Source organism: Pyricularia pennisetigena, chromosome 3 (genome assembly GCF_004337985.1).
Source record: "Pyricularia pennisetigena strain Br36 chromosome 3, whole genome shotgun sequence".
Classification (NCBI taxonomy): Eukaryota; Fungi; Ascomycota; class Sordariomycetes; order Magnaporthales; family Pyriculariaceae; genus Pyricularia; species Pyricularia pennisetigena.
In genome coordinates, this window is record NC_043742.1 from 8375063 (window position 1) to 8402848 (window position 27786).

Genomic DNA, 27786 nt, shown 5'->3' on the forward strand with positions numbered 1-27786 from the left:
TTTTAGGTCTGATTCCCACATACAACACATGGGGCGGCAGAAACTGACAAGTGAACAGATCCGTATTGGGAGATTGCTCGTCGCGGCTGCCCCCCGGACTCGCCTGCCCGCACAAGCCCTGTCATGCGCAACTTCGACCATGAGCCGGTCATCGTACCATCCAACGCCGAGCCGCACATGTACCAAGGCTTCGTGTCCAACTACACACTCGCGACATCCATCTGCCACCAACCCGACCTGCAGGGTCTGCAAGGCATTTTCGTCGAGCCCCTGTCCATCTCGACGACACGCCATCTGTTCCCCTTGTTTGGCGGCAGCAAGCTGTCCATAAACAACGAGATTCTGCTGCCGGCGCCCATGTACTGGTCGGGAGGTGCGCGCTTCACGGCAGACGGCTACGACAGCCAATCATGGTCGGAAAAAAAGAATGGTGTGACGTGGAGGGGCGTGGCGACGGGTGGGAGGACCAGGGTCAACAACTGGAAGGGATTCCAGCGACACCGCTTCCTCTCCATGAACAACGGGACGACTCTCAGCTTGGCGGAAAAGGCCCTGTCCTCCGAGGCGGACAAGGGACCGACGCCACCGGGTGAAGCAATGCCGGTAGCAAAGGGACTCAATTTTGCACTGCCCGACAAGAAGTACAACCTGGCGGCGCAGCAGGTCGGAAAGCTAAGCCAGTGGGTAGCCGAGTGGTCCAATATGGCATTCACGGACCTCAACTGCCAGCCGCAGGAGCCCGAGGGACAATGCTCATACACAGGGCACATGTATGAGATTGGTACCGGGCTCATGCTCGCCGAGATGTTTGAATACAAGTACCTGCCGGACATCGACGGCAACAGCTTCAGCGGACGGTACCTCGGCTTCCTGAAAAGCACGTCGCTGCCGCTCAAGTCGACGCTCTTCCGGGAGTGGCACGACAGCCGGCTGGTGGCCTGGAAGCACTTTGTGCCCATGGACGCGCGGTTCGGAGACTGGCACGCCATCATTGAGTATTTTCTCGGCTACTCGGGAACCGACAAGAAGAAAGCCGCCGCCCACGATGCCGAGGCGGAGAAGATCGCCATCGCGGGTCGGGAGTGGGCTGAGTTGGTGCTGAGGTCCGAGGACATGCTGATCTATGTGCTGCGGCTGCTGCTTGAGTATGCGAGGTTGAGCGACGACAGAAGAGAGGTGATGGGGTTCGTCGACGATTTGCTGCCTAAGTAAAAGAAGTAGTCCACCGCTGTGCGGAAGGGACGATTTTTTTTTGTTCATTTGTTTGCCTAGATACCCCTTCCTTAAGGGAAAGTGACTTTTAGTTGTTCTTTTTTTTTATCTTTTTTTATTCGTGTACTTTAAGCATGCTATCCCTACCTATGTATCATAAACCGCATACTGCTTCTGTCAATATTGATTTTTTTTTTTCCCCCTCTCTCTATACTGCGGATTTGCTCGTGTAATTCTATCCATGATGTAACTACCTAGGCAATCATTTGAGGTTAGCAAGGTAAGCAACCAAACCAAAGTAAGAAAGGTAGCTAGGTAGATAGCTCCAACTCACCAAGGTGAGCAACAACGCTGACAGAGGGTAGAAGCGGCTGAAAACGGCATGCCGTCATCGTGAACAAGGGTGGGTGAGACTGACTTTGGTGGCTGACCCGCCACTCGAACACGTGAAAGATTGATCCTTGCGGCAATTGGTTATTTTCCGTCCAGGGCATTCGAGTCGTGCTTGGCTTGGCTGTGCTTGGTCGACTTGGCTCGACCAGGTCCTGGTGGCGTCGTCTACGGTGCCAAAATCATCATTCGTGGTGTGTGTGTGTGTGAGTGTGTGTTTTTTTTTGTTTTCTTTTTTGTCATCTTTGACAAATCTCTTCATTACATTGTCTTGACCATATGGTGGTTACTGTAGATATTATACATACCATCGGAGTAATATTATAAGCCGGATCGTCGCCCGTGTTTGATGCTTGATGGTCCCTGTCCCTGCTTTTAGGGACCCCGCCTTGGCTGCCGACACCGAAACAAAGCGCGCACTAATTAATATAAAGCGGGCAAAGCTCACGATTACTGCTCTTTGTGGTATCTAGGAAAAAGGTTATCAATCGTCAAACAAAACCCCGAGTCATAATCCACAGACTCAAACATTTGGATGACATGGAATCAGCTGCAATGCACACCGTAGTTTCGGACCACCTGCACTTAGGAGTAAAGCGCGCAGGTTGCTCGCGGCGCACCTTACCCCTAAGTGCAGGTACAAAACAGCTGCGACCATGGGACCCCACAGTGTGTGGAATTTTTGTCGCCGACGGTCCCGCTCACAAGAGCTTAGCACAGTGATTACGTACAATGGAATGACCCGTCTTGCCGAGTACGTTAACTGGTGCGGTAGGAAGGTCTGGGTTAGCTCCGTCAAGCCCGTCGCCTGCCGCGACGCGGGTTCGCCCTTGCAACGTTTCGACGGAGCGCAAATAAGATGGTGGTCATCTTTGTCACCTGGCTGGGTCTTGGAAAGGCTTGTCTTCCCTGCCACCAGTCATGACAAACGTCTCGATCCCAAACACCTCCGGAAAAGACACGCCGCCGGATTTATGCGTTTCCTACACTAGCGCTCCGTCTACTGCTTTGCTGTATGGTACAGTAGTCTGTCTGTGTACCTAGTCTAATTCATACTTCCTTCCCTCATCGCTTCCCGCGGACCCTTGCGCGCCTTTGTTGTCATCCAAGCTCTTCTTGCTAGGTATCATCAAGACCCACGCGGAAAACAGCGACCGAAAGTATCATCAGGCATCTGTGCGGTTCGTAGTTGTTTCCCCGTTTAGAGCTGAAAAGGGCCTCAAAAAGAAACAACAGCCTGTCTGTTTCTCTCAACATGTCTTCGACAAATGCTACCCAGAACGGGTTGAAATCCCAAACCGACGCTTCTACGCCAGACTACACCAAAACCCCGCCCGTCATGTTGACCACAATGGTTGAGAGCAAGTTCCTATCGAACCCGGAGGACCTGGGCGTCGTAGCGGTTGGATTCTCCGGAGGCCAGGTAATGTCATCCGTGGCCATGACGGCCGTGTTTGTGGTCCATGTACAGAAAACTGACAAGGAGGCTACAGTGCAAACCTGGCGTCGACGCAGCTCCTTCCGCCCTTATCGATGCCGGCCTCCTGACCCAGCTGCACTCGGAGCTTGGATATCGCCTGCATGGCCACACCAAGGTTCATCTGTACGGTGACCTCGAGCCTGCAAACGACCCCCCGTATAGAAACATGAAGAAGCCGCTCGCCGTGTCGGCTGTGACGCGCCGTATCGCAGAACAGACGTACGAGCAGGCAAGAGAGGGCCGCATGGTGCTCACGCTGGGCGGCGATCACAGCATTGCCATTGGAACAATCGGCGGGGTCGCCAAGGCAATCAAGGAGCGGTTCCAGGGCCGGCGCGAGGTGGCCGTCATTTGGGTGGACGCGCATGCCGATATCAACACCCCCGAGACTTCGGACAGCGGAAACGTTCACGGCATGCCCGTGTCTTTCCTCACCGGACTTGCGACGGAGGACAAAGAGGAATACTTTGGCTGGCTGACGGACGACAATCGCATCAGCGTAAACAAGCTCGTCTACATTGGTCTGCGGGACGTGGACCCGGGCGAGAAGAAGATACTGCGCGAAAACAAGATCAAGGCATTCAGCATGTTTGACATTGACCGACATGGCATCGGCCGGGTCATGGAGATGGCACTGGCGCATATCGGCACCGACACGCCCATCCACCTCTCTTTCGACGTGGATGCGCTCGACCCCATGTGGGCCCCCAGCACGGGGACACCGGTCCGTGGCGGCTTGACGCTGCGCGAGGGAGACTACATTTGCGAATGTGTACACGAGACGGGACAACTGGTTGCCATGGACTTGGTCGAGGTGAACCCAAGCCTGTCGCCGAGCGATGGAGACCCTGGAGCGCACGAGACGGTGAGGGCGGGATGCAGCTTGGTGAGATGCGCATTGGGAGAGAGTTTGCTGTGAATGTGCGGACTTGACTTGTTCACTTACACAGTTCGTCTACCAATGTAAAAAAAAGAAAAAAAAAATAAAATAAAAGTATAACAATAAAAATTAAAAAAAAATATTCAGCACTACATTTCATGAAATTGCATGTGTTGATTTATCTATCCCTCATCCTGTCTTTGTCTGTTTGTAGTGAAAGAAATCTGCATCCCCCGCAGCTGTTATCTGATCTGATCATTATGGTCCCTGTCCTCAAGGCAGCTAACCAACCAAGCGATGCATCTACCCCACCTCGCAACTTCACGACAGGGGTACACAACGGTCGCTGGGCGACAGCAACCAGCAAACAGAGCATCACCTCCGACAGCCCTCCAACGACCTAACCCAGATTTTGGATTCAAGACATTGGCGTCGCTCAGTTTGATGCGCAGTATTTTTCTCGTCGATCGCCTACTTGATAGTGCATTGATGCCGGCGTATACTTTCCTCCAATGCAAGCCACTTGTCCTGCGTTGACGGGTGTGCCCCAATTATTTGTATTTGTCCAAGCGCGTCGCAACCAAGGAAAGCTGCTACCTGCCTGAACTTTGCTGCTTGCGATTTCGACAGTTTTCTTGGCAGCTTTCTCCACGGGCTATCCCAACTTTGACACCAAATCAAATCCATCGATCGAGTCGTTTCTTCAATTGAGCCCAGCTACGAGAGCAACGGGCACGACCTCTTTTTAACGAAAATTGCGAGATAACTCCGTCAAGGAGCTGTGTCGCGGAAACCCAAAAGGCCCTTGCCGTTTGTGCTGGAGGTTAAACGGGAGAACGGCGCGACCGGCTTGAACCGAGTTTGACCTTTTTTTCCTCAATCAAGACTACAATACCATCGCGCGTCGCGCATTCGCCTTTGCGCATCGCCGCAACTTGTCGAGATCGGCAACCCGTCCGCACCATCCGACCGTGCCTTGCCATCCACGATCGCCAACCACTAGTCTCCATCCAACTGTCAAATTTCCCCGACACACAGACAAAATGGCCTCGACAATAACAAGCGGCTACACGGTCGCGCGCCGCGAGACCATCCACCGCTACCACTGGCCGGCGGTGCAGCTCAACATATGGCTGCTGGTGATGCTGCTCGCTTCTTCGACCATCGTCGGCGTCTTTGCCAACTTCATCAACGTCCAGTACCAGTTGCTGCTCGGTGTGCCGTGGTACTTTCCATACTTTATCGTGGTCGGGTCGCTGGTCATCGCCTTCATCTTCCTTATGCTGTGGCTCATCTTCAACTCGCGCCTGCTGCCTTCCGTCGTTATGATTGGCGGCTTCATCCTCTGGGTCATGTGGCTCGTCGGCTTGATCATGGTCAGCATTGAGCTCTGGGGTTCGAGCAGCGGCAGCGTCCAGGGTAGTTGCAACCTGTTGGTGTTTAACCAGTATCCTACTGGGCAGACGCTCAATACGCTGGCATGGCTGCAGCAGAGGAGTATCTGTAAGGTCCTCACCATGTTGTTTTTCTCTTTAGGAAGAAAAGATCTGCTGACTAAACTGTGTTTGTAGGTCAATCTTGGCAAGCCGTCTTTGCTTTTGCCCTCGTCGGGCAGCTGTTCCTGCTGTGGATCATGATCATGGCGTATCAAGTGTTTGCGGGGCAGGCATTATGAGATTAGAAACTGTCACGAGTACATTCTTTGGTAGGCATTTGATATGCTGTTGACTGTAGCTGATGAAGCTTTACTCAACCGTCCCAAGCTGAAGTGATGGAGTTCGAGCGTGTTATGCATTATGTCATTAAACTTTGGCTAGGCTCTAGTGTGTATTAATTCCAGGTTTCCATATTAATATCGGATAATCCACCATGAACGTTTTACTGCCTATAGACGTGACCAGACCTCTAGTTCGAGATCTTGGGGTTGACCTTCTTGCTGCAATAGTATTAATTTCTCCCATCAGTACGAGGACCACAAAGTAACCAAAGAATTCCAACTTACCCAGTCACCTTCTCAAAGGCGCCCCGAGCCGCATCGGTAATCTTTTCACTGGTGTTTCGGTCGACGGGGTGGCCGGACTTTTTGGCCAGTGCGTCAAAAGCTATGAAGGATGATCAGCTTGGCTGGAGGCAGACAAAGAAAATGCTTTTGAACATACCCTTGTCGCCAAAGTCCTTCTTCTCGCCCGCCATTCCGGGGTTCTGCTGTCCGGGGGCGGCAGTGCCGTTGTTGTTGTTTGTGAAGGAGTCCATCTTGTTGGAGATCTGAAATAGACGTGACAGGATGCAGATGGTTCGAATTGCTATGTATGAAGCTGATTGTTGTGATGGAAAATGGATCGATTTGCGAGGTTTGGTGCTAATATTTATATGCCGTCTTGAGTGGTGACATCACAGGGAGAGGGCAGTTGTTCACCCAAGGTACAAGAGCCCGACCAGAGGATCGCAGGTGACCTGTCTCTACTGGAATTAGGTAGTGCAGTATTCGAGGCGGATTACGATACGATATGCAGCTAAGGGTCATGTTTGTGCATCCCCGTCCAAGCTTCTGTTAATGCGGTACTATTACAAGCAGTGACGTTAGGGCTTGGATGTTGTCCCTTATGCAACAGGCAAGTTAGCCAACCAAAATCAGGAAGATAGCGAGTCTGGTTCACATTTTCTTGCTGTGTTGAGCCGGACCGGCGCGGACCCTGCTGGTGCCCTTCAAAACGCGGGGAGGCACAGTCAACCTACGTCATTTCAGGATCCTGGACCAATTGTCAAGGGACCTTGAGTACAAACGAACTAGACCTACACAGCATGTAACTGGATGGCACAGCCTCCTAAAGATTGGACGCAAAATTCCCTCTTGCAAGAGACAGCAAACTCCGAGAAAAGGATGACGAGGAAGTCAAACTGTCAAACGCACGAACGGTTGTGCTATCGTATAATTCTGGGCTTAAAAATTGGCATCCACCTGGGCGACCCACGCTGCCTTGATGCCAAGGACTGGGCATAGCTTGTAAACAATTGATGTCCTAGATGGAATCGGTGAATCTAGGTTAAAGCAACATCTCGGCATAGTTGGCACGCCGATTTCACGCAGCTGGTCGACAAGAGCTGACTTTGAACCCTTTCAACACACGTGATTTAAATTAGGTAGTCCCTATTTATTTGCTCCGACCATCAAAGAAAAGGGGCTGTGGGAACATCTACTCCGGCAATTGGATATTCACCAAGGCAACCTAGGCGTTTCCGAGGGCTAATTTAGCTGGTATTCGCGAACAATTCGCCGCCAAGCCAACACGACGGCGTCTTACAGCCTCTGCCGAAAAATAAAGAGGTACGCGGAGAAGAAAAAAAAAAAAAAGGTAAAAAAAAAAAGCGCGTGAGAAATGGTTGGGTTCACGGTATCTGTCAGTCAACTAAGCTCCATGCCTGTCAAACAAACACTGGCGGGAGGATCAACAGCCACCCTGGCAGGTCCAGTAGCTTGGCTTGGTAGGTACTCTCCCTATCTGACCCATCTTTCTTATCACCGTCCAATGACGCTCGCTGGGCTGGCATCAGATCAAGTACAGCCCATGTAGTTTTACCAGGATGCTAGGATTTCTGTGCTGAAAGCTTTCTAATCCTTGAGCTCAGCTCGCCTTTAAAAAGTTCTTCTCGTCTACCAATATTTTCAAGACAAGTACCCATTGTTTCCTTCATAAGTCATCTCTTTCGTCTCATTCAACGTCATTAGAAAGAGAGAAAAAAAGAAAAAGAAAAAAGAAAGAGAACCCAACCGAAACAGCAGGGATCGCAGCCGAGCCGTTACTGTTTAATCGTAAGATGTGGACCTGCTAGCGTTCAGGAATCCCATTCGCTGCGAGGCACTAATACGAGGGGCACTCAGCGGGTTACGCCCCCAGAGCAACAGCGCGACCCGCAAGGGGAAAAGGGCAAGGGTCCGAGCGCGTCATTTGTCCCGCGTGGCTCTGAACCTCATTGGACCACTCACAGGACGTTGCACCCGCGCAACCAGTTGTGGAGGTCCTTGACTTTTCGGCGCGACGGCAATCAACACACACCATCCCGTCCGTATGCTCTAATCCCTCCACACGACCCAGAATATTCTTGCGCCTGGTAACCGATCGGCAAATCTAATTCACATTGCGACCGTAGGGGACTGGACTTGCTTGTACAAATGCATCAATTCATCGCTCAACTAGCTCAAGACTTCTGATGATGGAAGACGGGGAGTCGAGTGCTCCGCAGAAGCAGCACCAGCCCGAACCCTTACAGACTTCGCCCAAGCCTTCACCCCTGGTCCTACGCGCTGTTGAAGACGACAGCACTCGAGAGTCCTACACTCCCACGGGTCCTCCACCCGAGTCGCTCAAGCTCGAAAACGTACCACCATTGAAATCATCCCATTCTGCACCCGAAAGCTCCTTCGACAGCAGTATGGCTGACGGCCAGAGCATCCTGGACGACCGGCACTCTGACTCGCTCGCTGAACAAGCCGTCCGCGAACACCTACAAGACCTCGACTCCAGCTTCGTGCCGCCCATATCGCCAATACCTACGATAGTCGCCCGAGGTACTGCAGCCGAGGACGACACCTTTGTTTTTGATTCCCCGAAAAAGTCTGCGTCTACCAGTGCTCGAGAGCCCAGTCCATCGTCGAAACCGCAAACACAATCTGATGGAAAACCAAAATCGAGCCCACCTTCGCCTGATCCCACCAAGAATGCCTCGAAACAGCCCACTGTGGAAGACCCTAGCCAGGATGACTCGCTTTTAAATGTACAAAATGCGCTCGACGCAAGTACGACAAGCGCCACTACAGCCTCACTCGAAGCCTTCTCATCATCACCCACGGCTGCCGCTGCCGCACGGACGATATCGCGAGCTATATCGAGAGCCAGCAACGGGAAGAGCGAAGGAGCCAGCCACCCGGACGATAGCTTTTCTACGGACAACAGCGGTATGTCGGACGGGCTGCGGAACAATGAGGCCAAGGCAAGCCCAGGCGATTCATCGGAATTGTCTGAGCGCCCCAAGGAAAAGCCGTATTTTCTCGATGCTGGGAGCACGCCAGGGAATGCACTCCGTTCGAGCAGACCTAAATATCTTTGGAGCCGAAACGCCAGCCAAAGGTCTAGCGTCTCCTCGTCTGCCACCAACAACAGTTCTGCGGATGATCGTGATAGTGACGTGACGGTCGGCCTCGGCACCGACTATGCGCTTCAGTCTGGAGGAGCTTTGCCAGCCGCTGGGCCTTCCCGGGGATACAGTCACATGTCGAGAACGGTCAGCCTTGGGAGCATGGCCTCTGGTCTCGACGATGAGCCCTCGGCCCGTGCTATGGATCAACTCGAAACGCTTGACGAGCACAACGTCAACATCTTTGGTCGCGATCCCATGCGGACTCCAAAGGCCAAGGGATCGCTCGCGCCAACAGACACGGTCATTGCCCGTCGCGTTATGAATGTCCACGTTCCCGAGTCGCTGGCGCGAGAGTACAAGAGTAAAGGTGGGCTGCAGACACCAAGGCGCCAATCGGAAATGACATCAAGCGGTGTGACGCCCAAGCGGACGCTCACTCTCAAGGAGCAGAGCAGTACCATTGAGAGGCTGTCCAAAGAGAACTTTGACCTGAAGCTCAAGGTCATGTTCCTCAACGATCGTTTGGACAAGCTTTCGGAAGAGGGTGTTAAGGAGATGATCTCGGAGAATGTAGAGTTGAAGACAGGGCTGGCCGTCTTGCAGCGCGACAACAAAGTGCTTAGGCGGAGGGTCAAGGAGCTCGAGAAGCAGCTAAAGGAAGAGGATGACCGACCCAGCACTGCAAGAAGTGGTGCTTCCAGTGAGCAGGCGTCGGCAGCAGACCAGGAAGCGCAAGAGAGGGAAGAAGAACTGGTGTACCTGCGCGAGCGCATCGAGGAGTACGAGACCGAGATCGACAGGCTGCGAGACGAGAACTTGTCGACCGAGGCAGAGAAGAGACGGATGGCCGAGCATGTGCGGACGCTGCAGAATGCAGGCGAAAAGCATGTGGGTGATAGCCTAGGGAGACAGGAGGAGGCGGACGTATGGAAGGACTTGTTTGAGCAGGAAACGGCCCGACGAGAGCAAGCGGACGAGGAGAACCGCAAGCTAAGAGACGAAGTTTTCCAGCTCAAGCAGCAAGTCACCACCACCATTGCTGGTCACGGCACGTCCGGGCCTGGGAGGATGCATCACACTACCAACATCTACAACATCACCAAGGCTCCCCGGGCCACATCCCCGAGCAGGCCCATGTCGGCATTCTCCGGTGAGGCGGAGAGCTCGAACGGCCTTGTTAGCGTAGCCAGCACTCTTGTCGAGGAGCTGCGACGGGAAGGCGAAGCGCTGCGGCACGAGAACGCCGAGCTTCGGAGGGAGGTTGGTGCTCAAACTTCCATGTTGACTTCACGAAACCGCGAAAAAGAGCGGCTTTATCAAGAGATTGAAGATCTCAAGCTGGCAGCTCGTCGTGGCGGGCCAGCACCGTCGACTATCGACAGTCTGCTTGATCGATCTGCTTCACGCGCCGGGAGAGACAGGTCCGCGTCCAGAGTTAGTGCTGGGACGAGAGCCGTGTCTGGACTCGATGAGGCAGAACGAGAAGAGTTGGAGAACAAGATGGCGGAGCTTCGCGATAAGATTAACGAGTTGAAGCTCAACAACTCAGACCTGCAGACCGAACTCAACAGCTGCACAGAAGACTTTGAGGCGGCCGTGGAGGGTAAACGACAGGCTGAAGAGGTTGCCCTGGGTTTGCAGGATGATCTGGACACTGCAATGAACGACCTGGTGGTGTTGCAAACAGAACGAGATGAAGCTTTGCAGGAGAATGACGCTCTGCAGGCCGAGTTCGAGGCTTTGCGGAAAGAGGCGCAAGAGGAGCTCGACGCTCTCGATCAGGAGTTGGAAGTTAGAAATGAAGAGCTCCAGAGGTTGCAGATAGAACTTTCCGACAGGACCGAGAACTTCAATGCCCTGCAGGACGAAATGCGCAAGCTGAGCGAGAGCTTAGTTGGGTTAGAGGATGAACAAGAGAAGAAAATGAAGATGATTGCCAGCCTGGAAGAACAGCTTGCCGAGGCCAACAAGGAATCGGAAGACCTTGAGGCCAAGCTCGTAGAGTCCAACGAAAAGGCACAAAGACTCAGCGTCCAGCAAGAGTCTGGCCAGGATGAGATTGCCTTCCTGCGGGAGGAGCAGGAACAAGACAAGATTCGCATCGGAGACCTCGAGGCGCAGATCGCCACGGCCGAGCAGTCCCTGAAAGAGGCGCATGAGCGTGTTAAGGAGCTCGACCAGCGTCTCGCCACGGAACGGAGACAGCGCGAACTGGTGGCGGCTGCCGAAAAGGAAGAAGTTCAGCAGTTTGTCAACGAACTCAACAGGGAGGCATCGACGGCCAAGGACGAGGCCAAGAGACTACGGAAGAGCCTCAACAACCGGGAGAGAGAGGCCACTGAGTGGAAGGAGAGGCTCATGGAGCTGGAGAACAACCTGCGCGAGGCACTGGGAGACCTTAATGGGACTAGGTCTAGCCTACTTAAGGTACATTCTATAATCATCACCTCAACGATCTTTGCTAACAGGTGTAGTCCATTGCGAAACTCCAACGTGAGCTCGAGGAGACAGTACAGGAGCTCAGCACTACCAAGGCGGCACTCGTCGACAAGGACCGTCTGCTCAAGCAACGCGACGCCCTACTCGAGTCGCATGGCCTCGAGGCCCGCAAGCTGGCCGACATGCTGGAAAAGGAGCGACAGGCGCACCGGGTCTCCAAGCACCAGTTTGAGACGTTCCAAAAGACCCATCAGCATATCACACGTACCAACAGCAGTCAGGAACAGCGCATTTCGGAGCTCGAGTCCACCAAGGCCCAGGACGGCCGCAAGATTGCACAGCTCGAGCGCACACTCAAGGAGCAGCTCAACGAGCGCAACAACTTGCTGCTCGTGCTCTGGACCCGCCTCTCGGCTCTGTGCGGTAGCGACTGGGCACACGACAACAGTCTCATCAACGGGCGCGCCTTGCCCAGCCTGGAGGCAGTGGCTACGATGCTTCCCGGGTTTAGCAAAAACCTTCTGGGCGCCGTCAAGACCATCGAGACGATGGTGGGCGGATTCCAGAACCGCATCAAAGATGTGGAGAAGCAGATCTGGAAGGAGTATCACTCGCTGGAAACAACGCTAGAGCAGCGCACCAAAAAGCTGGATAAGCTGGAGGCGGCGGTACGGAGTGGCATCGCGGCGGGTACCATTGGCATGTCGGTCTCGGAACGGGAGATGCAATCCCGATTAATCAGGCTGGAAGATGCGTACCGCCAACTCAAGGTGGAGAACACCACTCTGCGTACGGCCAACGAGGTACGACAGCGCGCGGCTAAGAGCAGCGACAGCGTCGAAGGGCACAGTCCGTCGCCTAGCATACCAACGGGCCCCAGAGGCGGGAGCCGGGACCGCGCCTTGCGTAACAGCAGCATGGCGCGGCGGCCGGTGACGGCAGGCGATGTTGCATTCGACAAGGACGGCAACGGAAGGGAGGTTGCTCGGCCAGAAACGGCCCACGTATCGGACGCAGACCCCAAGTGGATTCTTCGGCTTAGGGAGATGGAGAACAAGCTCAAGACGGAGCGCGAGGGGCGAGTACAGGACCGGAGCGCGGCCAGAGAGCGGATCCGTGAGCTGGAGGCGCATCAGCGAACGACAGACAGGGATTTGCAAAGGGCAAGGGAGAGGGAAAGGGGGAGACAGTGATTTTTTTTTTTTTTTTTTTTTTTTTTTTTTTTTCGGGCACGTTTACTTGGTTGAGATGTTTACATATTGAGGTGGTCTAGATGGCTGGGCTTGGTTACTGGTATAAAGTTGCCATTGCCCCTGCATCGTGCCGTCAATCGAAGGCAAAAGGCTGCTGCCACAAGGCTATATTTTATTATATAAATTAAACTCAAGGGAACGTGTCTTAGTAATTATCGATTAAAAAGTAATTGTTGGTCAATCAACCTCTGGGATGGTCCCGCCAGTCACCAGCACGCAGGTCCACGGGACTGCAGGGCCCACTACCCCTACTGCTAGATTTAGTGCAGCCAAACACTAAACTACTGAAACCCCACCACCCCGCATCAGGCCAGCTTCTTGACCCAAACCTCACCAATCTCATCGCCCTCGTCACCGACACATACCCACTCGCCGATCCCATATTCTTTGGGTGCTCTGCGTAGACCTCTTCCGCCACCTCCTACGATGAGGTTTCCCGGGCGGTAGTTCTCGTCGGCCTGCATCCGCTTGATGACACTGCCGTGGATCCTCGCGTCGGCAGGCATATCTCGGGTCTCACCACGCGGCAGAGGCCATCGGATTGGCTTCCAGCTGCCATCGGGCTGCAGATCCATGCGGCGAAAGGGGAGCCACTCCATCAAGCGCCACGACAGGGTGGCCATGTGCGTGAGGCCGCCATTGAAGGAAAGCGAGTCGTGAATCGGGGCTGTGTGATGTTCGCCCTGCCCGAACGCCGTGTCGCTGTCGGTGAGTGTGATGCTCGACTGCGGGATGCTGTTGACCCGGATGTTGGGTACGCGCTGCGGTGGGTGCTGGCAGTTGGGCGCCGCGCAGCCCATGGACACGACCTTTTCCATGTCGAAGGAGAGGCCGGCCCGCATCGCCTCGCGCACCATCCACGCAAGTGGAATGTGGCTGGCGTTGCCCTCGCCAGGCCGCACACTCCAACCGCCGCCCACGTCGCCGTGTCCGCCTGCGAACCATACCTCGTCGATGTCCTGGTCCGCTTCGTCTTCGGAATCGTAGCCATCCTCGACGTCGGATGCGTCGGGGATGTTGGTCAAGTCGGCGTGACGGGACGAAGGCGCCAGCGACCGCGAGCGACTCCGGCTTCGAATCCGGTATCTTTCCGGCTGTTCCGTGGAAAGACCTGGCGACAAGTGACGCCCATGCTCATCCTTGTGTTCCTCATCCAGATGTTGCGATACGCGGCGACCACGTGGGGGGTCCGCCTCGTCGTCCAAGCTGCTCCTGGGGTCTGGAACACGTCGAAGCTTGTTGTGGTGGCCACGGTACTTGTCTCGCATGTGGTGCAGTTTCTGTTCGAGCCGGTTGTCCTTCTTGTCTTCTTTGTCCTCATTCCTACTTTGGTAGATCAAGTCTTGGCGGAACTTGGCTCTCCTCTCGTCGATACTGACTGCGTGTCGGATCACCTTGGCCGAAGTGCGAGCCGTGTACGGAAACTTGGAGCCGTGACGCTCCATCCAGGCCGTCTCAAAGCGTGGGACGCTGTTGACCGTGTCGAACAGACCCAGGAATCGGATGCGGCGCACGGGCCGGGAGAAAGTTTCGCGGAATCCCTTGAGAAAGGTGTAAAGCTCGTCCACCTTGGCGCGGTCCTTGTCCATGGCTTTTTGGATATTGCGCATATTCTTTCGCAGCTTTGCTTTTTTCTTCTCGTCCGGCTCGGCCTGTATCTGAGCCTTTTGTTCCGCGAAAGGCTCTGCCTCACCGTGTTCGGCTTCTCCACCGGCGCCCCGACGGCACTGCCACTGGGCAAAAGCTCGCCAAGCAAACGCCACCATTTCCTCATTTCCGTGCGAAAGCAGCCCGACGTAGTCGAGCATCTCGGCAAGGAACCGCGCGATGTAGGCGCCACGCGAGAAGCCAAAAATGTAAATCTCATCACCGGGCGAGTAGAATCGCATCAGGAAGCGGTATCCGCCAACGACGTGCTGGTCAAACGATGACCCGATGGCGCTGTCTTTTGCCTTTTGCATGTTGGCCTTGAAGCGTGCCCTGAATGAGCCATGCGAAAGGTTGTTGGAGACCACGTAGGTTCCAATACCGGCTGTTTTCTTTGGGTCAGTTTAGCAAGACAGCACAAGGCAGCTGGGGGGAGCTTACGCTGGTAGTAATGGTCTTTGAAGAAAGACAAAAAAAAAAAAAAGAAAACTAATTGTCAGTGCATCATTTTCTGCCAAGCTTTTTGTAGGACTACTTACATTGATCTCTAGCCGTGCGGTCGAGCATCCTAAATATCTTTAGGATGTTGCTATCGCTTTCGTCGCCTCGAAACTTGTTTCCGGTGCCATCGAAGCATAGCACCAGCTTGTGGGGTTGTGGGCATGAGGCGCGAGGATTCTGGGGTTGATGGGAATGCTCTGAAAACCTGGACTCTGACGCGGTATCCTTGGCATGTTGCTCCTTTGCGGATGAACCCGCAGGCTTGCTACCGACCTCGGCAGCAAAGCTTGGTGCAAGGTGCATAGTATCCATCGTGAGATTCTCTTTGATGTTCCCAATGCTCAAAGGCTCTGGTTCGCTGACATTGCTCTGCTTCTGCAGTCTGGCGGCGGTCGTCTTTGTCTATGTCCATCAAACGACCTCGAGGGCCCCGGCGTTCCCCATTCTGGCTAGGAATATGTACCGTACACGAAAGTCAATATATCCGGCCATCTCAGCCGCAAGGCATGGCACGGCCCAACTACGGCGCAAACTGAATCACAACGCCATGCGCAATGGTGCAAGCCACATTGGTAATTGTATCTGATTCGCCGATGCTGTCTACGCTAAATATGCTTCTGCCGCCAACTGGCTTCTGCGCCGCTGACTGGACCTGAGTCTGTTTTTCATAGTTACGGAGTACAGTCCGTCCCCCAATCAATCATGGAAAGTGCTGCAATACCAGCGGATCATAGGTCGCGTTTCCATATGCGTCCCCTCCGAAGGTCAGATAACCATTGACGTATGGGCTGCTAGGAAACTTCTTGAGTATCTCAGCTGCCGTTCCGAGAACCCACACCGTCTGCATCCCCATCATCATGTGCTGTAGGACATGGCAATGCATAACCCAAGCACCCACGTCATCCTCGGTCACCCGGACGCGCCACGCTCGCCACCCGGCTGTATGATTTTGCTCACCCTTGGCGGCATAGCGGTATAACATGGTGGTATCTCTCATGGCGGGCACGAAACTGCCGTCGGCATAATACTTAGCGTCCACCGCCAGGGCATCATAGGTACCGTTGCCCGAACCAAGGTCCCAGAAGTGGGTCCCGTGAGCGTGGAAGGGATGGACGTCCCAGCTTCCTAGCTCCCCCGAGTTTCCCTGCCACACTATATCGAGTGTTTCTCCCACGGCCGCCGGGAAGGTTTCTGTAGTCGGGTCCCATGCTTTGTTGGCGAGAGCGGCGTCTATAGACGGGGACATGCCGGTTGTGAGGATGCCAATCAGTACGGGAGGCCGATATTTGGCGGCCTGACCATGTTCTTGCCAGACAAGGGAGTTTTGACTGGGGAAGCAAGTTAGTAATAAAAAAAAAAAAAAAAAAAAAAAAAAAAAAAAAAAAAAAAAAAAAAAAAAAAAAAAAAAAAAAAAACAGGGGGTGTTCGTTCGGCCGAGAGAATGAAGAAGCGGTGAGTTTCTACTTACGCCCACTCTATTGAGCCCTTGACGGTCCCGTTGACCACACCTCCGCCGACGACCACCTGCTTAACCTCGATATACACGGTCCGTGTCACCTCGGAAAGCTTTGGGAATTTTTGGCGAACACTGTCCTGCAAAGGCTGCAGTGTAAACTCCATCCAAGTGGTCGGGTCATCGGGGATTGTAGCAATATGCTTGGAGGGCAGCTCTGCGGGCAGAGTTGCTTTTTCTTGGCCTGGCATCTCATACTGCAGCAGGGCCCACCCGGTCACGTTGGTTGGTCGCCCCCTCGTTTCATACTGGATCCAAAAGTTTGTCTTGTTGGCACTGACCACCTCCTGCTCCGTCTTGGTTCTCAAAAGAACGCTGAACCGCTGGCCCGACCCAACCTGCATCCTGTCCGTCTCGGCCGGTCTCGTGTAAGATCCATCTGCCTCGATGATGGTCATGTTGTGGCCTTCAAACGCCATGACGACGGTAGACATGGCCGTGCCGCCAATGAACCTCATGCGGTACGTCCTGCCGGGCTTTACTTTGATCAAGTCAGGCTTGCAAGAGTCGTGGCACGGTTCGGAGAAGGGCTTGATGCCGGATCGGCCGGCGAAAAGGATGGCATCCGGCTCGCCAGACCACCTGAATGGCTTTGCCAGCAGATCGTCGAGGACCTGGTGGTCGGTCTTTTGATAGTATTCGCCCAGGCCAACAACTACGTCCTCGTCATATTCATACGGGGGCTTGCCGGCATCCTCGACGATCAATGCGCCATGTGCTGTGACGGCCTGAAATTCGACGTGGCTGTGGTAAAAGTAAGTACCCGCGCTGCCAAGATCGGGTCGGATCTCATAGTCGAAAAAGTTGTCCGGCGCGATGGGCCACTGGCTGACCAACGGGGTGCCGTCGGAGAAGGGAGCGGTTCGCTGCGAGAGCCCATGCCAGTGGACGGTGACGTTTTGATCCTTGATTCGGTTGTACACCCGGACCCATGTCGTCTTGTCCTCGTGGAATGTCAGTGGCGGACCTGGGGAGGTGCCATTGAAGACGACGGAATAGCGTGTCTGACAGTTGATGGTGATGTTCTTCGCCGTCGCCACCAGCACGTAATCGGGCTTGAAGGATTTGTCGTGGACCCTGAACTCAGCCGCCGAGCAGATGCATGGAATCAGCAGCAGCAGCAGCAGCAGCAGCCGGGTAAGCAAGACGCTAGGCATTTGTAATCTCATTCTGACAACGTTCGGCCTGGGGAATAGATATGAGGGGGTGGATTAAGAGCAGCTGGACGGCCCGACTGGCGCAAACTCTTGACCGACAACTTGCTTGTTCTGAGAAGTTGACGATAGAAGCATTTTATTTTAGTTTTTTATCTTTTTTGTTTCCGATCTACTCGATCCCTGTATATCGGGGTCGCCATCCGGGTTTCCCGGGATTGCCTTGACATATGGCCGTCCCAGACAGGCTAAGACCTGCGAAGTGCAGGCAAAACAATGAATCGAATTATGCGTTTTGACAAATCTAGATTTTCTACAGGGGCCGCCAACAAGCAGAAATTCGAATGCTAATTAAACCTAGGCCCACAACTCGATGTGATCTTCACCAACGAATCGCGGCGAACATGTTATTTTGAGTTTAAACTAATTCCAAGCCCTCACTGAACTCCAAACATCGGATGTTTTTTTCTTTGTTTTGATTCCCTCTTTCACTATGAGATGTTCAGGAGCAGGAGCTTCTCCTCTATCAAGAAGTTTCATGTCAAAATCGACACGAGGACACTGAAGGTTAATTGGTTATGGAATTGGAAACTCGGCTTCGGGCACTAGAAAGTAGTTCCCGTAAATGTATGTATGTAGCTGCCGTGACGTACCCACCTACTGCTAGTGTAGTTTTGACGCCGTTTGCTTGGCAATCAGTCAGTCAGTGCGAAGTGTTCGACTATCTGCACGGCCGGTGCTGCGGTCGGTCAGCTCTCGAAATCAAGGGGGGGAAGCACAGGGCTAGTAGTGGCTTTGGCTCAACAACAAAAGAAACAAGTTTTGGAGCTCACCGGCGTCAGACGTATCGGGCCTTCCTCGTTGGCGTTTAGGTGCTTTTATGAAGCTGAACCAGGACATGCATGCCGTGGCGCCGGTGCTCCCAGCCTCCGACACGATCAAAATAAATTTGTTGCTTTCCACAAGTCGATTGGCTGAAAAAAAAAACGTCGACCTGAACACATGGCTTGGAATGGAAGACACAAGATGCCGTGTTGATCGGCGGGCGCCTCTCTGCATTAACTCGCAAACCTTGGCTAGGCGCTACCCCAAAGTTGTTTGTTTCGGTGGTGATGTGATGGGGGCTGTCCGCCTCGGCTGGACTCGACTCGATATGAAATACACGATGGCTTTCCCGTCGAGACTCGAGGAGAGGGCTCTTTTTTTTTCGTCCTTCTGTCAATGATCAACCGTCAACATGTCTTCAAAGGAGTCCCCGAGCCGCAAGAGCTCAAGCTATGGGCAGTCGACCAGAAATGGCAGCTGCCAGGCCGACGCGCAAAATGGCCATCTTCCCCCGGTGGGGGAGAAGCCGAAGCCTCCCAAGGACAACGCCATGAAGAAGCTCAAGGAGATGTCGAAGCGTCCGCTTCCTACGGAGCACGGTGATGGAACATATCCTCAGGAGAAGGCGCTGACCGGTATCGGGGAAGACCTCAAGCACATTCGTGGCTACGGTGAGTAGAGGTTTTCCAAAAGATTGATTGTAGAGAGAATGAATAGACGTCATTGGTTGTGCCTTGAAAAGCTAACTTGGTGCAGATGTCAAGACTCTCCTGAATATGGTCAAGTCCAAGATCAAGGGAGAGAAGCTCCAGGACGACAAGACCATGATGATGGAGCGCGTGATGCAGCTCGTTGCCAGACTCCCTACCGAGTCCAAGAAGCGTGCAGAGCTTACCAACTCGCTGGTGAAGGAGCTATGGGAGAGTCTCGACCACCCGCCGCTCAACTATCTCGGCCCTGAGCACGCATACCGCATGCCTGACGGTACCTTTAACGTACGTTTGCCCAAAACAAGTGAAAAGACAAATGGCTAACGGCCAACCAGAACCCATTCAACCCTAAGCTCGGTGCGGCAAACACCCGCTACTCCCGATCCGTCATCCCTACCGTTACTCCGCCGGGTGCGCTGCCCGACCCTGGCCTGATCTTTGATTCAATCATGGGGCGCACGCCAAACTCGTACCGCAAACATCCGAACAACGTCTCGTCTATCCTGTGGTACTGGGCCACCATCATCATCCACGACATCTTTTGGACTGATCCCCGCGACATCAACACCAACAAGTCGTCGTCGTATCTCGACCTGGCGCCTCTATATGGCAACAGCCAAGAGATGCAGGACTCGATTCGTACGTTCAAGGATGGTCGGATGAAGCCTGACTGCTACGCCGACAAGAGGCTTGGAGGGATGCCCCCTGGAGTCAGCGTCCTGTTGATCATGTTCAACCGATTCCACAACCATGTGGCAGAGAACCTGGCCCTGATCAACGAGGGCGGCAGGTTCACCAAGCCCAGTGAGCTGCTCGAGGGGGAGGCCAAGGAGGCGGCTTGGAAAAAATACGACAATGACCTGTTCCAGGTGGCACGTCTGGTGACGTCGGGGCTGTACATCAACATCACGCTGGTGGATTACGTTCGGAACATTGTCAACGTGAGTCGATGTGCAACCACCAGCATCCCCATGTTTTTTTTTTTTTTTTCTTTTTTTTCTCTTCTTTTTGTTGCCCTATTCGTTCATCGGCTAACCGTCAACAGCTCAACCGTGTCGACACCACCTGGACCCTGGATCCCCGTCAAGATGCGGGTGCCCATGTCGGCACGGCAGATGGAGCGGAGCGGGGCACGGGCAACGCTGTTTCGGCCGAGTTCAACCTTTGCTACCGCTGGCACTCGTGCATCTCGGAGAGGGACAGCAAGTTTGTCGAGGCGCAGTTCCAACACATCTTTGGCAAGCCGGCCTCCGAGGTCCGTCCCGAAGAGATGTGGAAGGGCTTCGCCAAGATGGACAACATGACGCCTGCGGACCCGGGCCAGCGCACGTTTGGCGGCTTCAAGCGTGGGCCCGACGGCAAGTTCGACGACGACGACCTGGTCCGTTGCATTTCAGAGTCCATCGAGGACGTCGCAGGCGCCTTTGGTGCCCGCAACGTGCCTCAGGCCATGAAGGTCGTCGAGATGATGGGCATCATCCAGGGCAGGAAGTGGAACGTCGCCGGCTTGAACGAGTTCCGCAAGCATTTCCACCTCAAGCCCTACGCCACCTTTGAGGACATCAACTCCGATCCCGGCGTCGCCGAGTCTCTCCGCCGGCTCTATGACCATCCCGACAACGTCGAGCTCTACCCAGGCTTGGTGGCCGAGGAGGACAAGCAGCCCATGGTTCCTGGAGTCGGCATCGCGCCCACCTACACCATCAGCCGCGTCGTGCTCTCGGACGCCGTGTGCCTCGTCCGCGGAGACAGGTTCTACACGACCGACTTTACGCCGCGCCACCTCACCAACTGGGGCTACAAGGAGGTCGACTACGATCTCAGCGTCAACCACGGCTGCGTCTTCTACAAGCTCTTCATCCGCGCGTTCCCCAACCACTTCAAGCAGAACTCGGTCTATGCCCACTACCCCATGGTGGTCCCGTCCGAGAACAAGCGCATCCTGGAGGCGCTCGGCCGCGCGGACCTGTTCGACTTTGAGGCCCCCAAGTACATCCCCCCGCGCGTCAACATCACGTCCTACGGAGGTGCCAGGCGCATCCTCGAGATGCAGGACAAGTACAAGGTCACGTGGCACGAGGGTCTCGGCTACCTCATGGGCGAGGGCGGTCTCAAGTTCATGCTCTCGGGCGACGACCCGCTGCACGCCCAGCAGAGGAAGTGCATGGCCGCCCAGCTGTACAAGGACGGCTGGACCGAGGCCGTCAAGGCCTTCTACGCCGGCATGACGGAGGAGCTTCTGGTCGGCAAGAGCTACTTTCTGGGCAACAACAAGCACCGCCACGTCGACATCATCAGGGACGTCGGCAACATGGTGCACGTGCACTTTGCCAGCCAGGTCTTTGGCCTGCCCCTCAAGACGGCCAAGAACCCCGAGGGCGTCTTCACCGAGCAGGAGATGTACGGCATGCTGGCCGCCATCTTCACCACCGTCTTCTTCGACCTCGATCCGGCCAAGTCCTTCCCCCTGCGCACCAAGACGCGCGAGATCTGCCAGAAACTGGCCAAGCTCGTCGAGGCCAACGTCAAGCTCGTCACCAAGATCCCGTGGTCCAGAGGAATGTTTGTCGCCAAGCCGTCCAAGGATGAGCCCTTGTCCATCTACGGCAAGACCATGATCAAGGGCCTCAAGGCTCACGGCCTGAGCGAATACGACATCGCCTGGAGCCACGTCGTCCCTACCGCGGGCGCCATGGTTCCCAACCAGGCTCAGGTGGTAAGCTCTGACTTTTGCATCTCTACCGACTAAAGTTTATTTCTTTTTTACTAACCCCCCCCTTTTTTTTTCCTTCCTGCAGTTCGCCCAAGCTGTCGACTACTACCTGTCTCCTGCCGGCATGCAGTATATTCCAGAGATCCACCTAGTCGCCCTCCAGCCATCCACCCCAGAGACGGATGCCCTGCTCCTTGGATACGCCATGGAAGGCATCAGGCTCGCTGGAACATTTGGCTCGTACAGGGAAGCAGTGGCAGACGACGTGGTGATTGAGGATGACGGCCGCCAGGTGCCAGTCAAGCCGGGTGACCGCGTTTTTGTATCCTTTGTGAGTTTTTTTTTTTTTTTTCTTTGTCTCTCTCCCTCTTTCTCTCTTTTTCTCTCTTTTTCTCTCTTTTTCTCTCTTTTTCTCTCTTTTTCTCTCTTTTTCTCCCCATATCCTGCCACACAATCCTTGCTAACAGACGGCAACAGGTGGATGCCGCCCGCGATCCCAACCACTTCCCCGACCCAGAGGTGGTCAACCCCCGCCGCCCCGCCGACAAGTACATCCACTACGGCGTCGGACCGCATGCCTGCCTCGGCAGGGATGCCAGCCAGATCGCCATCATCGAGATGTTCCGGTGCCTCTTCCGTCGCAGGAACGTCAGGAGGGTGCCGGGACCGCAGGGCGAGCTCAAGAAGGTGCCGCGCCCCGGTGGCTTCTACGTCTACATGAGGGAGGACTGGGGTGGCTTGTTCCCGTTCCCTGTCACGATGCGGATCATGTGGGATGACGAATAAGCCAGTTGAAAAGTCTTGGTAGCGTGGACGGTTTGGGGAGCTGATTGGGAAGGAAAAGGAAATTTTAATAATTGTGGAATCGATTAGTCTGCAGAAAAAAATGAATATTAATATGATAATTTTGAGGTTTTTTTTTGTTAATTCATAACACTTCTTGCCAAAATACTATGCAAAGTCATGTGAGATACTTTGTTCTCAATTCAGAAGTGAAATAATTATCTACATAAGAAGAACCATTCATCCATCCATCATCATCATCATCATCATCCACCACCCTGACCTCTCCAACCGGAATCCTCTCTAGTTGGGCAGGGGGACGCCAACCGAGTTGCAGGTGGCGACGGCCCAGGCGCGAGTGGTGGCCTGGTCGGTAGCGCTGCAGCTGCTCTGGGCGCAGGTGGTGACTGCAGCAAAGTAGGCGGTCGAACTATCGTCATGTCAGACCAGCGTGGGGTTCTCACTTGTGGGAAAAATTATTTTTTGCATGGGCCGGGACTTACGCGCAAGAGCAGGCAAAGTTGAGAACGCTGGCGCAGCCGCTGACGCCCGCATTGCTGATGAAGCAGCCGAGCTGTAGACCGAGGGGGAAAGGAATTCACTGTGTCAGTCGAACCGTCTCTTTTTTTTTATCTATGAGAAGCAATGCTAAAAAACGGGCGCTGAACATACAGCGCAGGTGGGCAGCTGGGAGATGTCCTGGGCAGTGGCCGTGGCGGCAAAGGCGGCGATGAGGACGTTCTTGAACTGCATGTTTGCGGTTTTGGAAGGCTTTTAGGAGTTTGCTTTGAGGCTGGTTTGAATGGATGCTTGTCTGGATGATGTCTGTGGGTGATGGTTATAACATTGAGTCTCGACGGGAGGGATATGTCGCCCTCCTTTTATAGACAAAACCGCACTGATGATTTTTTTTTTTTTTTTTTGTTTTGTTTAGTTTAGTTTTCACCTTTCGACTTGGACCTCGGACCTTTCCCCGCATGGTTCTGTCACAACGTCGCAGTCTCGACTTTCATCGTAGCATTGCCAATCTCCACTACCTCGTGGAGTTGCAGCAGCGTGATGGCGGCAATACTGCTTAGGCGAGAAGGCGGAGACTGCCCAAGACAGTTTTGACACTATAGTCTATGCCATAATACTAAGAAGAAAAACAGAACAACATCGACATCACATGAAGCCGAGCAGCCAGCTGCGGGGATGGAACTGCAGGGACGTACTCAATTCCCCTGAATGTCACCCTGTGTACACTGTACAGCAATGCGCGCGCGCTTACATGTGCTGGGGAACGAGGGGCATTGGCTGGCAGATATTGAGTGAGAGGAAGCTATTTGGTAAGTGATTGACAGGCTGTGAGTGTTTGCTTGGGTCTTGACCTCTTTCAGTCCTTCTGTTCTTTTTGCTCTCGTTTTTCCCCCTCTCTTTTCCCCCCCAGTATCTATATATTCTGCCATGGAGCCCATAGAGTCGGATATTATGGAAGTCAACTCGAGTTGAATACATTCCTGAGGGGCCAGCATATCCATCCATCCTCTCTCTCCACCCTTCGGCTGTCAACGGGGATCTGGTCCTGAAATCACAACCAGTAGCCATGGTCAATTCAACCCCCCCACTTGGCTTGCCGTCCGGGGTAAAATCCGGGGAAGGGAGACCAAAAAGCGGAGGGCATCATCAAAACATTGCCAAGGTATTGCTTGGAAACGCGGGGCAAATCCCTGCTTTTGTGCTGTTGGGAGGGTGGAGCGAAAAAAAAAAAAAAAAAAAAAGCCGTGAACCCACTGTGGATTGGGCTCGTAAAGCGTATAAAATCAAAGCCTCGCCAATCTTTTGCGGCGCGTAATTTTTTCGATCTGCTTGCCCCGGAAAAAATACCGGAATCACACCTGCCCGGAAGAGAAAGTTACCCGTATGCGAGCGAGTCTGGGTTTTTGTTGAGACTTTCCATGAGGTAACGTCATGTCTAGCGACTCCTAGACTACATCGGTGGTTCCTTTCCGCCGCTTGACCCGTGACAGATGCAATGGCACTGCATACCCGTTTTTGGCCCACTGCGAAATCATAATCCCTATTCCCATTGCAGCCAGCTTTGTGTATTAGTCAAGTGATTGTTCTGATGGCCCCCTTTTTGCCCCATCTGCTAGCGCTTCTGCTCCCCCGCAAACGGCTTCCTTGCCACCATCAAGAACATGGGCGTGAACAATCCCTCCTTTCCTGCAGCCACCAGCGCATCCGCCGCCCTCGCCAGACTGTCGGCAGTCTTCTTCGTCCCTGGAGGTGCTAGCCCGACCGTCTCGAGAATGGTCAGCAGCGCGTGCGCCACCGTGCGTCCGGCAGGAGTCATTCGAAACGTCCCCAGCACATCTCCAATCGTGTTGGCACATCGCCAGCTGCTCCCATCGAGCGGCCAGTACCAGGGCGCGCGGGCAGAGTTCCCACCGTCGGTGCTTCGAGCCAAGTCCTCGACCTCGAGCAGCTCGAACCCGGCCGCCTTGATGGCCTCGACGGCGGTCCTGGCTGTCTGCATGTTGGCGACGCCGTCGCCCTGCTCGATGCCCAAGCGCATCTCCCCGTGCCGGAGGTCGCCGTCGTCGTAGGCGTCCGTCATGACCCATTCGTACAAGCCAAAGACGCCGCCGGGCTTCAGCACGTCGTAGACCTGCCTGTAGACGTCCTCCAGCACCGGCGCGTGCACGGTCGCCTCGATGGCGTACGCGGCGTCGAACGTCTCCCCCTCGAACGGCAGCGACATGAAGTCTCCCTGCACGAACTGCAGCTGCCGGCTGAGCCCCTCGAGCTCGGCATAGCGCCTGGCGCGTTCGACCTGGTACTCGTTGATCGTGATGCCCGTGATGTTGGCGCCTGTGAACTTGGCCATCTGCCGCGCGGGGCCGCCGACGCCGCATCCCACGTCCAAGACCTTCATGTCCTTCTTGATGCCGATGCGGTGCGCGAGCGTGTGCTCGTGTCGTGCCATGGCCGAGGCAAAGCTCTCGCCGTGGGCAAAGCGGCAAAAATGAAAGGACTGGCACCATCCGTACTCGTAAAAATCGGTTGCGAGGTTGTAATATCTGCAGCCGGGTCATGTCAGTCTTTCTAGATTTTGAATGGCGATTTTGTTTACGGACAAAAGGGTTACAACTTGCTGTCTTGTCAGGCTGGCATAGTCGGCCTTTCTCGCCTCGCGCACCTCTCTGGTTTCGTTCTTTGCCGTCTTGCCGTCCCAGTGCTGAAAATATTCGCTGATTGCCGCCTTGGACGCCTCACGGTCCTTGCCGAGCATCGAGCTGATTCCGCCCGTGCTGGCTGAACTTTCCTTGTGTAGGACTTTTTCAAATGTCATGTCGCTGCGACGTGCAATGTGAGTCTCTGGCGAGAGACTCTGATATTGTTGTCTGGACATATTGGATTGGTGTGTGCAGGTTTGGAAGGGATCAAAGTGAAAGAGGTGACTGACTGTAGAGAATCTAGAGATAACCATTGTAGAATTTGGATTTGGGTTTCAATTGTTTTTTTTTTTCTCTAGACTTTCTTATATTGTATTTAACCGTATTCGCGTCAGGAACATTTCAAAAAGCAATTTCTATGCGTGCGAGATGGAAAACATGGACACGAATTCGAGTGCAATTGCTGACGCGAATACGATGCCGAACTCGAATGCGAGATCAGTCAAATCGCTGTGTAACACTAACACGGTAACACCGGACATTTGTACGATATCAGCACTACCAAGATAAAAACACCGCTTGCCTTGGCTATTATTTTTTGTTTCGCCTTTTTTTTTTTTTTTTTCTTTTTTTTCCTTATCTTGCCTCCAACGCTAGCCAGAATCGCCGACCTTGGCCAAGAAACCAGTCGAGTACCCCCTTACCTATTTTTGTTGTGCGGATTGCCATCGCACGGCTGCGTGATCAGGTTCGGATCCGCATCACCGTTGCCGCGCTCGACAATTTTGCCCGGGTGAGGATACAGGATGGCTTTGCGTGCCCTCAAGGCCTCGCTGGTGGTGCAGCCTCCGCTCACTTCGCCAAGGTTGGCCATGAAGACGCCGGGGTATTGGTCGATGCCGCCAAGCTCTTTCCCGCTAGGACTGGGTTTCTTTGTCTCCTTGGGCGCCTTGTCCTTTTCCTTTGAGTCCTTTCCTTTCCCGCTTGGTCCCGGCTCTTTGTCGTCGGTGCCGGGCTGCTTGGCCTCGGGAGCAGCAGCCTCTGTTTCCTTGGGCGAGCCCTGTTCCCTGCGACGCTGCAAGCTGGACTTTTCGGCCCCGGCCACTATCCTGATGGGCGAGCAGTTCATGTAGTACTCGGGCTCGCCGCCGATGCGATTGATCCAAGTCCAGGCGAACACCCAGTCGCCTGGCTCGAACTGTGGTGGAATCTCGACTTCGTACTTGTCGGGCTCCTCGCCCGGCTTCAGGTTGCCGTCCGAGTTTCTCTTGGGGCAGCCGCCCTCGATGGATTTGATGACATAAAACCTGGTGTCCCTGTTTGGCGAGTGGCCCTTGGAGAGTGAGAATTGGCACGAGCCGCCGCCGTGGACGGCACCTTTGCCCTCCTCGCCCGCAAAGCGAACCTCGAACTTGACCCCGGCGGTAAAGTGAGTGGGGCTGCCTTTTACTTTGAGCTTTAGACCTTTGCGCGGACGGCAAGGGTAGTTGGAGCCGTCGGGGGCCAGCGGGTTGAAGTGTCCCCATTCCTGGTTGTCAAAATTCCTCTGGTTCGGATAGACCATCTCAATGTGGCGGCGTTCCAGCACCGATGAGTTGGCAGGTGCGCCGGTGAGGTTCGACGCCAAGGTCTGGCCGAACAGGGCGGCCAAGGCGAGAGTGGAATACATTGTGCTGTGGCGTGAAAGCTATCCAAGTTTAGCTGTCGAGGATCCGAGACGAGATGCAAAAGTTTGCTGCGGTTTATGGTTGATGTGAAGCTGTAATGTTGGAATGGATAATGAGACGGGAAACCATTTAGAAAAAGCCAGAGAATCAAGTCGGGGCAAGCCTGATATATAAGTCGGACATGTTCAAAATGTCGATTGTCTCAAGCGACTCTATTGTTCAATCAATGGCAGTAGTGACAATGGGATGGTCGCATTATAAAGACTTTATCGCCAAGACAAAGCCATCGATCGACTCGACCGACAGCGACCACGGTTTTAACAAT

At 54.2% G+C, this 27786-nt stretch overlaps 9 protein-coding genes across 9 annotated transcripts in view; 5 read left to right on the top strand and 4 right to left on the bottom strand.

Annotated features, from left to right (window-relative positions):
* PpBr36_03952 (uncharacterized protein) overlaps positions 1-1212 on the top strand; it is a gene marked incomplete at both ends in the record, with an annotated part of 2218 nt that extends 1006 nt beyond the window's left edge. Inside the window, one exon of the mRNA XM_029891119.1 lies at positions 59-1212. Within this exon, the coding sequence (XP_029753703.1) occupies positions 59-1212 (1154 nt within the window). The remainder of the gene's footprint in view (positions 1-58) is intronic.
* Positions 1213-2857: 1645 nt separating this feature from the next.
* On the top strand, positions 2858-4001 carry PpBr36_03953 (uncharacterized protein; the record flags this gene model as incomplete). Its single annotated transcript, XM_029891120.1, has 2 exons — positions 2858-3025; positions 3096-4001. The coding sequence occupies 2 exons, from the start codon at positions 2858-2860 to the stop codon at positions 3999-4001; spliced, it is 1074 nt and encodes a 357-aa protein (XP_029753702.1).
* Positions 4002-5005: 1004 nt separating this feature from the next.
* Positions 5006-5637, top strand: PpBr36_03954 (uncharacterized protein; the record flags this gene model as incomplete). Its single annotated transcript, XM_029891121.1, has 2 exons — positions 5006-5465; positions 5534-5637. 2 exons carry the CDS (start codon positions 5006-5008, stop codon positions 5635-5637), a joined length of 564 nt encoding a protein of 187 aa, XP_029753705.1.
* Positions 5638-5867: 230 nt separating this feature from the next.
* On the bottom strand, positions 5868-6215 carry PpBr36_03955 (uncharacterized protein; the record flags this gene model as incomplete). The annotated part of the gene is made up of 3 exons (XM_029891122.1): positions 5868-5898; positions 5965-6064; positions 6122-6215. The coding sequence occupies 3 exons, from the start codon at positions 6213-6215 to the stop codon at positions 5868-5870; spliced, it is 225 nt and encodes a 74-aa protein (XP_029753704.1).
* A 1956-nt stretch (positions 6216-8171) lies between these two features.
* PpBr36_03956 (uncharacterized protein) lies at positions 8172-12730 on the top strand (the record flags this gene model as incomplete). The annotated part of the gene is made up of 2 exons (XM_029891123.1): positions 8172-11525; positions 11573-12730. 2 exons carry the CDS (start codon positions 8172-8174, stop codon positions 12728-12730), a joined length of 4512 nt encoding a protein of 1503 aa, XP_029753707.1.
* A 365-nt stretch (positions 12731-13095) lies between these two features.
* On the bottom strand, positions 13096-17620 carry PpBr36_03957 (uncharacterized protein; the record flags this gene model as incomplete). The annotated part of the gene is made up of 4 exons (XM_029891124.1): positions 13096-14822; positions 14977-15340; positions 15660-16266; positions 16407-17620. 4 exons carry the CDS (start codon positions 17618-17620, stop codon positions 13096-13098), a joined length of 3912 nt encoding a protein of 1303 aa, XP_029753706.1.
* A 1222-nt stretch (positions 17621-18842) lies between these two features.
* Positions 18843-22639, top strand: PpBr36_03958 (uncharacterized protein; the record flags this gene model as incomplete). The annotated part of the gene is made up of 6 exons (XM_029891125.1): positions 18843-19101; positions 19187-19425; positions 19476-20081; positions 20186-21856; positions 21939-22184; positions 22331-22639. The coding sequence occupies 6 exons, from the start codon at positions 18843-18845 to the stop codon at positions 22637-22639; spliced, it is 3330 nt and encodes a 1109-aa protein (XP_029753709.1).
* A 300-nt stretch (positions 22640-22939) lies between these two features.
* Positions 22940-23389, bottom strand: PpBr36_03959 (uncharacterized protein; the record flags this gene model as incomplete). Its single annotated transcript, XM_029891126.1, has 3 exons — positions 22940-23066; positions 23140-23210; positions 23309-23389. The coding sequence occupies 3 exons, from the start codon at positions 23387-23389 to the stop codon at positions 22940-22942; spliced, it is 279 nt and encodes a 92-aa protein (XP_029753708.1).
* A 1378-nt stretch (positions 23390-24767) lies between these two features.
* On the bottom strand, positions 24768-27463 carry PpBr36_03960 (uncharacterized protein; the record flags this gene model as incomplete). The annotated part of the gene is made up of 2 exons (XM_029891127.1): positions 24768-25698; positions 26499-27463. 2 exons carry the CDS (start codon positions 27461-27463, stop codon positions 24768-24770), a joined length of 1896 nt encoding a protein of 631 aa, XP_029752726.1.
* Positions 27464-27786: the final 323 nt, after the last annotated feature.